At 38.6% G+C, this 10,247-nt stretch overlaps 1 protein-coding gene across 1 annotated transcript; it reads right to left on the bottom strand.

The window, feature by feature from the left end:
* Positions 1 to 2,383: 2,383 nt before the first annotated feature.
* On the bottom strand, positions 2,384 to 10,099 carry PPIL3 (peptidylprolyl isomerase like 3). Its single transcript, XM_082763357.1, has 7 exons — positions 9,664 to 10,099; positions 9,269 to 9,316; positions 7,987 to 8,061; positions 6,367 to 6,460; positions 5,050 to 5,117; positions 4,476 to 4,594; positions 2,384 to 2,807 (listed from the first exon to the last, which is right to left on the bottom strand). Exons 2-7 carry the CDS (start codon positions 9,269 to 9,271, stop codon positions 2,681 to 2,683), a joined length of 486 nt encoding a protein of 161 aa, XP_082619483.1. The 5' UTR covers positions 9,272 to 9,316; positions 9,664 to 10,099; the 3' UTR covers positions 2,384 to 2,680.
* Between the last annotated feature and the right edge of the window lie 148 nt (positions 10,100 to 10,247).

Genomic DNA, 10,247 nt, shown 5'->3' with positions numbered 1-10,247 from the left:
ACGAATCCTTGCTTTCCTGCTCACTGCGGGCACAGGGAAGCAGTTGTACCAGACAGCCCACCTCTCCCTGGGTTCTGCTGACCTTGTTCTCATGGCACAAGCTCCGCCACCCACCAGCCACCAACTTAGCAAAGCTACCCAGCACCACACCTGAAATTCAGTTCTCCAAAAGCCCAGCTGTCCAACATCTTGTCTGCCATCTCATTTATGTGGGAAAAGAGCACCTAAGGATAAAGGAGTCCTGAAATGCTGCAACAGTCTATACATATCAGTTCTCTAAACCCAGATATTCCTTTATTCTGGAAAGCACTAAACATTCTGAAACACTTCAAAGCCTTTATAGATGGCCCTCCTCGCTTTTATTTTTTTAATTTTCGCCAACTAATCCTATAGCTGTATGCAAGAACTAAACTGCACATTTGCTGTACCCATCAACCAGCCCAAAAAAATTACACTTCCACTCTTGTGTCTCTCTTTCTCTCAGAAGTGGATGGGACCAACCCCACCGTTATTTTTCCTGTTGTATTCCAAGTTCCCATGGAAGAGGTTCAGAACCATGAACAGGAAAACAAGTGTAATATGACTCAAAATAGGATGCAAATCTGTCCCATGAGATCACTCCCCTTTCAATATGCAAGTTTAGATAAAAAAGGAAGTATCTAAATGTATGTATCATGCAGAAAGCAAATTGCTTGCTGTTCCTGTATTTCATACATTCTATAAATCAGTCTTTTTGTAGAGGTAAAAAGCAGACCTGAAATTCTACTGAGTTCAGTGCTAGATGTCAGCATTTTAAATTAGAGGAACTAATTCCTCTAATATAATTAATAGTTCCTCTGCACTATAGGCAAATTCTCAGTATGCATTTCTTTCTGCATAATAGTAGTGGCAGTGTGTCAGCCCAACATGCAGTTGCCTGCTTCTGTCTACTTGCTGCTGTTATGTGCTGGTAACATGAAAAAGACAGGAAGAGCACAGAGCTAAAATAATGAAATCCTTTACCTGACTGACTGATGTAGTAGGGTAAAATGTAGGAAGTCCGGAGCAAGGGCTAGGAGCTTTAAGCAACACCACATACCAAAGAGACACATAATCTCTTAAGACTTCTGCTAACAACATTTTTGCACTTTCAAATGTTTTTCTTCTTTTTTTTTTTTTTTCCTTAAACACACACCTGAACTCCAGAACAATACTAAGAGATGCAACGGAATGGATATATTCCTCATTCATTCATCCATACAGAAATTTTGTCCCAAAGAGAGGGTACTGATCTACTCTGGTGGACACTAAGCCTTTGCTTGTTAACTCCTCAGAAGCCTGTACATGCATACCTTTGCCTTTCTCTTGCAAATAATTTCACCTCTTTATTTTAAAAGGCAAAGAGATGGATGCAGGCATTGTGGGTGTCTCATACACAGTTGGAATTGGAAATGTATACTCTCACCTCTCTGTATGATAGCCAGAAAATGGACCTCTGTGGAAACAAAATGATTTTTCCTGCTTCAATAAAACAAACTGATGCCAAAATGCATTTTTTAAATCTACAACAAGGAGGTTTTCAGGGAAGAATAGAACACTGCTTTGCCTAGTATGCCCAAGGTGGAGAACTGCTTTTCTGCATTCAAATTGCACTTTTACCTGCTTAAGTCAGTTTATTTTATGCTTACTATACTAAGTGAACTGAGCATTGGATCAGTAATATACATATTTGTACATATGTATTTTATTTTTCCTTCTGTGCACTCAATATTCAGACATTTCTGTACCTTCTTGCAGACTTTCTTATTTGAGTCCAGCAACATTTGGTCTCAAACAGGACCAAAGAACATCTCTCTCTTATTTGTTCTTCAGTATCATCTTAGCCATAATATCGTTTATTATTTTGGGTATATCAGTATATTCTTGGTTAGAAGTCTGACCATAACCTTTCAGTCAATACTCTTTGTGTTTATCCTCTACTGTTTGTGCAATGAAGTGATGAAAAACAAGCTATAGTAAATCCAAGGTTACCTAGTTTCAAACAACAGCTATATAAAGACACAAACACTCACTCTTTCATTCCAAGAGTATTGTGCCAGAGGCTAAAGCATTTGTTTATGATCTACCTTCCACAGAGACTGAAGAGGTTACCATTCCAACATGACAGTGCAAGAGCAAGAACTCCTCTAAACATTGTCTTTAATCCACTAGCAGAGAAAAGTTTCCTCTATTTGTAACACTGCTTTCACCTAGAGGAAAAAATTACGTATCTTAGTGAATTTTCTAAAAAACTGTAAAGTAAGGAACATTAGAATTTACATGGGAAAGTTTCAGAAAACTGACACTATGAAATTGTAGCAAAGCCTGTTGTTTCAACACAGTTATCACAGTGAAAGTCAAGGCAGAAAACAAAGGTTTGCAAAAATATATGTATTTTTGAAAGTCTTTTCTTGTTTTACAAGTACAAGAAGCAAAGTTTAGAAGTCAAAATCAAGGAATATGCTCTGGAAAAACTGTCTTCTGAAGCACGAGACTCCCCTATAACAACGCCCAGACAATGTCACAGCACCTGAAAACCCTGCATTCAATGACCAAAGGTATGATCAAGGTTAAGTCCCCTTTTTAATGACACTCTAACCACCATAATCACCCAGCAGTTGACCTGACCAATCTCTAAAGAATGTGTCAAGACTGTTTGTGGCTACACAGCAAAAGGGTTGGCATGAATTGTAATATCTTTAATGCGAACATCATTAAGAGGTCGGTAGGTTTTCTCATTCACAGGCAGCTTTTCCAGCTCATCCAGGGACTCCAAGCCATCAATAACTCTGGAAGAAAAGCAGAACTGCTAGCAATCTCCTTCTAATAATGACGGAACTTTCACAATGGAGGTATCTCAAAACACTTCACAGTTAGCCAAGTACCATAGTACAAGGACTCTGCAAGCAAATTATACAAATAAGGCAGCCAAAACTTTATATATGGCATATAACCTATTTTGAAAGGAAATGTTAATCATCCATAACAGGTTCTGGTAAAAGAATGAATCATTTCCACTGACCTGACAACAACATATTTTCTACCAACCACACCTCTGTAAAGACCCTGGCTACACTTCCTTGCAGGCAGGACTGACCAGTCAACTGACTGACAAGATACTAGCCAGACCAAACCTCACTGTGAATTACTGAAATCCCATGGCTGGAAAGTCAACTTCCAAATGTACAATTACAATTACTAAGCTTCCAGCACAAAGACAAGATTGGAAAGAACCAATAACTGTGCAAGTCTAATGGCACAACTGCATTTAAGCTTTCAGATGCCCAGTCGGGCTGAAGACGTGGTGAGAGGGATTATTCTAATAAACCTCTTACCTTTTGGTTAAGTCTTGGAAATTTATTTCCCAGTAACAGACTTTGCAGAAAACACACACCATTTACAGTTCAGTTCACTGTCACATTCATCAGCTCTTTGAATCTTGGATGCTGAATTGTGGGCTGGAGTATGGACTACATATTCTGTTCTCCTGATTCTGCAGCTGGGTCAGGAGTATCTTAAACTGCCACAGAAAATCTGGCAAAGTTAACCTGTCAGAGCCTCTACTCTCTTCTAAGGAAGATGTCCAAAAAAACCTTTCAATCACTACCAAACAAACTCAGAAACAAAAGGAACACCTATGCTTATACCTGCCTATACCTTCCACCTGCCTATAAACAAAGCAGGTGGAAGGCAATAATATTTTTCAATTTTCACCAGTTTCTTTTGAATATTTAAGTCTTTGAAAAAGCAGCTTTTTCTCAACAAGATTCACTTGCATGCTACAGACTTCTTAACAACAAACGAAAGAAAAGATATTACCATGATTTTGAGAAAGAAAAAGCAGCATTTGAAAGACTCAACAATTAAACATTTGCTTTAGGGATGGTATGTTATCAGCAGCTTCTATTAACATAATGTTTTAAAATAATAATAAATCTTAAATAACCTAATCTAATTTTACGAACTGCCGATTCCACAAGTTTTATCTGCTCAACAGAAGTTCCGTCTAAATAAAAGTATGACAGTGTCAGTACTGCACCCATCCACATACTGAGTTCCAGATCAGACTCTTGCTTGTCAATAAACCCTACAACTGTGTATCCAGTTATTTTTGAGTTCACTAAAAATTAGGATGCACCCATTTCGGCACAGTATGAAATGGCAAGCAGGAACAACTAGCTTAAAAATCAATAAATAACAAAAAAACTCAACCCAGCTCCATTCTTGAGATAATTTTTAATGTGCCTATTTCAATTGCATTCCTTACTACTAAAAATGGAGCAGCATTTTAGGGTAACTAATTCTGATGACAGTGCAAGAGCATACATTTACATATACACATCGAATATTTTAAAGAGCTTTAGAACCCAAAGTTTCTAAATTTGTACTGTACGTGCCCTGAAATATTCAGATCCATCACACTCTATGGCTAGGAGGCAAATGGTTGGATCACTCACTTCCCAAAGACAGTGTACTTCATATCTAAGTGTGGTTGCTTGCCGTAAGTGATGAAGAACTGCGATCCATTGGTATTTGGGCCGTTGTTTGCCATTGAAACCACCCCACGGACACTGTGCTGAAAGAAAAAAAAAATCAACATGAATGAACACCCGTGAAAGCAGGACATCAACCTGTACCAAGTGCTCAGTGACTTATTGCTCTCCTCAATGTCATTATTAAAATCCATTCTTGTTAATACCACATTCTATCACAACCCACATTATAACAACTAGCTCCTCAAATTTGCTTTTACGTTGAGAAATGATTCCTTTGCCTTCAGTGCATGAAAAATATTTTGTTAAAAATTGCTGCTTCATTGCTTGCAGCAATGATAACCCTCAAATCTAACTTGCTAAGTATTACAATGCCTGCTTCTATTTTAATAATAAGCGTTCTATCCCTTCCCTCTGGGATTATACTTTATTTCACAATCACAAAACAGGTAATTTAATCTAGCACAACACTGATCACCCTCCAACCTGTAAAGAATTTATCTGAAAACATAACTGTGTATTGAGAGCACAGAAATACCTTTAGGTATTCACTGAATTCATCTTCAAACTTCTTTCCCCAGATGCTGTTACCTCCTTTCCCAGTGCCTGACAAAGAAGAACCACAATATATTAATGATTTTCAGACTGGGAAATGCAGGAATAATGTACCGTTATAAAATCTTACAACAAAGACCCCAGACAGACTCTATTTTGTTTGAGCCAGGGATCATGATCTCATGGCTTGATACTGAGAAGCGCCAGAACTCTATGTAAAAATAATGACATATCCTCAATTAAATTCAGTATGACTGCAAACAGACACACAGTTGAATCAGACAGTCTCCCAAACAGTTAACAGCATCTGGGACATTTTCCCAAATGCTTTAGAGGAAGTGTAGCCTTCCAGCCAAAAAAAAAACCAGAGAAACCACGATAGTTAACTGCTACTAGTCATACATGTATTTAGTGGAAAGAACTGAAAAAACTCAAAGTTTACAGAATGCATTATTACTGCATTACATTATTTAGAACCAGATGGATGCTCTTCTGTAACCTTACCACAGGAAACTTTTCAGTAAGCTTACATCATTAAAACCTCTATTAACAATACGATAATATTTTATTTTTTTTTAACATTTTGTTTCTATAATTATTGATATTTATAATTTCTTTATATTTCTTGATCCTTTGTTTTACTTCTATATAACTTTACTATTGAGATGGGGAAGATGCTAAAAACCTATCTGAATTAGTATTTAGCTACATATATGGTAAAATATCCTAATTATCGGGGATGTGGATGAGAACCTAAAAATATCCTAATTATAGGGATGTAGATGAGAAGCAGATGTTAAAAGAAGATATCATTCAAGCCCAACAGATGATGGAAAAATGAACATCTCATTAGGAAAGAATGAACAACTTGTTGGTAGGAAACAAGGCAAAGATAAACAAAAAACTGCTAAATACTGTCCAACAGCAGGTCAAAGTCCAGAAAGGTAAAAAGTGTAACCTCCTCGTTGCCTTCATCCTGAACGAGCCCAGCCCACGACCACCAGGCTACATTGTGCAGGCACAACCCAAAGGAGCTAAGGGTGGGAACTATGGAAATGAGTACTTGGAAGAGGTCCACCTTTTCGGGGAAATTAATGAACATGTATTAGAGCTCACGTAATATGTTAACAGTATTTGTGTATAAGGTTGTGAGAGACGACCATGCAGGTGCGCACTTTTTGAGGGAAGCTATTCCCAGCGCGCCCGGTGCTCCGCAATAAAGTATACCTACTTTACAACCCTATGGTTGTGGAGTCTTTTCCGCGCGTCACTATAGAGAGACATTGGCAGAAGAATTTACCTAATGGATCCCCTGTCTGAACCATGAAGCCCTTTATATTCCGATGAAATACGCAGCCATTGTAGTAATTACTAGCACACAGAGCCAGGAAATTCTAAGGAAATGAAACAAATCATATTAAAATATTCAGAAATAATGTTCTCTGTTACTAAAGTATTACTAAAATGCATTGGCAAGACTAAAAACTTTTGCCTCTGCTTTGCACTGTGACCATGTAATGTCATTTGTCCACTGTCCCAGACTACTGTTGACTGTTAAAAAAATATAAATAACACTCAGGCATCTTCCTTCCCTCTGAAGAGCTTGCCATCGTTATAAACAGTACCAACTGCAATAAAAATTATCTGCAGGCTATATGGAAGTAAAAAAGGCAACGGTGAAACTGTTCACAGATAGCATGATCCAGGAGACAGATCTGATGAGGGATTCATAAATATTTTCTTTCATTTGGTGAAGGAACATGCATTTCTTTGAAAGGATCTCTACACCTTATATAGTTTATGAAACACAATTTGGATACCTTTATCCTTACTGATAAGTACTGGCAATTAGTTTGCATGGAAAATGCCTTTAGAGAAAGACAATTTCACTTCAGTTCAAAGATGGACTGTTGGGAATGCAAGAAGCAAGTTTTTCACCTGAGATCAGGAAGACTCTGAGGTATCAAATTTCAAAGCCTCAAACTAATATAGTACTTAACTTGGCTTAAAGAAACATTAGAACTACAGAATTACAACATGAAGGAAAAAAATGAATTTACAAGTTACTCTGACATACTGACTGCTAAAACTACATGTATCTAAGGATTAAAAAGTCCTGTGTGGCATCTATTGCCAAAAGAGAAACAGCTGTAAAAACACAAGAAAAGTATTTTACAATATCTATTTTCAATAGACTGCAGTTTGTGTTTAGAGCTCCTATTTCCTTTGTCTCCTATAGAAGAAGGTTATGATGGGTTGAATAATCATTAGGTGAATCCCACAGAGTATTGCCACAGAACAGTCATCCTCAAATTATGCTGAAGTTGCTCCTTTGACACTGTCACAGACACAAAGGATTTTAAATAAAGCTTTACAGCACAAGGCCATCTGCCTTGAGGAACAAGCATGAGGACTGAAACGTGTTCATAAATATCATTTTCATTCAACATTTTTATTTTGCAAATGTGTTGTAATTTTGTAATCAATAGCTTCAATCCTCTTCTTCCCCCCCCCCCCCCCCCCCCGACAAAAGTAACTGATTTCAATTTAAGCCAGTGATTCTTACTTTTAAGAAAAGTCAAATCTGACTGAGTGCAGGCAAACCAAGGCAAATATGGGAATCCCAGGCCATAACCCATGTTTCACCTAAAGGGCAAAGGACATTTTGGGATACATCAAAACTTGGAGAGAAGCAACCCTTAGCCAAACCTATCTGGTGAGAAAGAGGCAGCAAAGCTTTAGGCACTATTACACAACACCCAAGTATACACTGCACAAGTTCCACACCAGCTTAAAAATGCTAATATTCCATTATGTTAAAAGATAAATTAGGACAGTCATTTCACCTCCTCTGTGGTCTTCACCATTTCTAATGCTTTGCTTCAACACTAGACAGTCTCATTCCTGTTATTTGACTTACTTCACAAGTCTTCGGTGTTCGCTCACAAAACAATTCAATTTTAATATCTCCTACATCAGTATGCAGCGTGACAGCCTGAGCAAGAGTCACAAAAATAATTAAATCAGAAATGAAATGCTAACAGCTAATAGACTCAGTTTCATTTTCCAGTCCTATCGAGAGCATAAGCAAATTCCCACTGCATATAACCATTGTTCCAATATTTGGCCATAGGCAAGGCTACTGTCACAAACCTTTTGCCATCACCAGAGAATGCCGGTTTCATTTAATTTCAGGACAAATCAAGCTTGCCATGGAAATGCAGAACCTCGGATTCATGCTGTTGCAATCCAGAAACACGTTATTCATCTCTGAACTGGACCTACACAGTCACTTCACTGCCAATTTGAAGAATCGAGGTAACATCTACTTGGGAGGCCACACTGTGGTACACATACCTCACTAGTTTACAAGCAGAGGAACATGTGATGGGCACTACCTGATTACAGCCTTTTGAGCGATAGTTCTAAATGGCACCATACATAGTCTACCCTCACAAACAAATAACTGTACAAAATCACACACTTTTCTTAATAATTTATATGTAGGCTTCATAAAATTTAAAGTGACAGTTACCCAGCTGCCAAGGCAAATGTATCTCTCTATAGGCCCAATATATATCATAGTGCTTCCACAAAAAGTGCTAAGCTACGTGAAAACAATTACTGTTATTTTTTTTATGCTAGGAATAACTGTACAGAAAAACTAATAAAAATCAGCATCATGATGATACTGGCCTACTGTTCCAGAAGTATAAAAGCAAAGTAGAGAAAATAGTTGTCTGCAGTATCTTTGGAGACATTACAAAGGTGTATATATATAGTTTAAGACAAATAGTCCTATCTCTAGTTTCTGATTTGTTAAGCTTTCAAAAGCTTGCAAGTATAGAATGTTACATGTACTCAAGCAGGACTATGAGCTTGCAACTTCACAATGCCTCTGTGGTAAAAGAAACAAACTGGATTATGAAGCATTAGCCAAACTAGGATTAATATTTACTAACTTAGAGAAGAAGTCTAATTATATTTTAGACTGATAAATTTGTAAATTAACCCATTTCCCTTTTCACTGTATCTTGTAGAAGTCTTAGATGGAAAACTAAGATCTCTAATTTCATTAGAGATTCTCCACAGCATCAGAGTACAAATACATAATCCTTTGAGGTGCAGAGCTGCTATTCACTTTCCAAGAAGCAAACATTTCAGAAAACATGAATACACATACAATGTGCTATTGTTCTTACCATGTCTGCTCATCAAAAAGCTGAGGTAATTTTGTATATGGCAATTGCCTGCAAAGAAAACATGAAATTTGTTCTGTTCATTTTTCCCCCAGCATTTCCCAGTTCTTTCCGATTATGAAACATTTGTGTGGTTATGAGCTTTTTCACCATAGTTTTGAAGTAATATTCAAGTGACTCTGTGAATAAATGTCTTACTTGTATTATGCAACTGCCCAGCACATAAAGAACCAGAAACTACAAAATAGCTTAGAGAAAGTGTGTGTGGGGGGAGCCAAAAAAAAAAAAAAAAAAAAAAAAAAAGCATTTCTTCAGAAGAGTTTATACTAAATACTTACACCTTTTTTAAAGGTTACAGTTTTATAAATAACAGCAATTCACAGAGAAAAAACACATACCAGTGTCTACATAGAAGTATGATCTCAAAGCCACCACCAGTCGTCAGTGCCTCCAGAAGACAGGCACCTGCATCCAAGTGCAGGATACAAGTTTTTTTAACTTAATAACGACTTCCACATAAACCATTCAGAATTACAAGAATAAAGGATTAACTGTGTGAAAATCAGACTTTTACATACCAACCTCTACCTTCATACCTCCCCCCCACACGCAAATAAGAGGCCAGTTCCCTGCCTTGGCAGGCCGTCTCAGGTAACCATGGCGCCCGCAGCGAGCCCGGGCCAGCCGCCATGGCCGCTGGGGACGGCCAGCGGCTGCGGAGCAGTGGGACCGAGACCCCCACAGGGCCCGATGAAGCACCTCAGGGCCCTACCCTGGGCTCCCGCCTGACCCACACCCCACACGGCCGCGCTCCGATCCCGCGGACTTAGGGTGCTTCCACAGATCCCCCACCACCCCTCGCCTCAGCCTCCCGGGCCCCTCCCGCCCCGCACCTCACACCGTCGCTGCGTAGAGGCTGATCCCTGCCCCGGCTGCGCGGCGGAAGGGGCAGGGCCCAGCGTAGACTCGGCCCCAAGCTGCT

The sequence above is a fragment of the Aythya marila genome, assembly GCF_965140915.1.
Source record: "Aythya marila genome assembly, chromosome: 6".
NCBI classification, from domain to species: Eukaryota; Metazoa; Chordata; class Aves; order Anseriformes; family Anatidae; genus Aythya; species Aythya marila.
The sequence above is the reverse complement of the archived record's forward strand: the minus strand, read 5'-3'. Positions and strand labels throughout refer to the sequence as shown.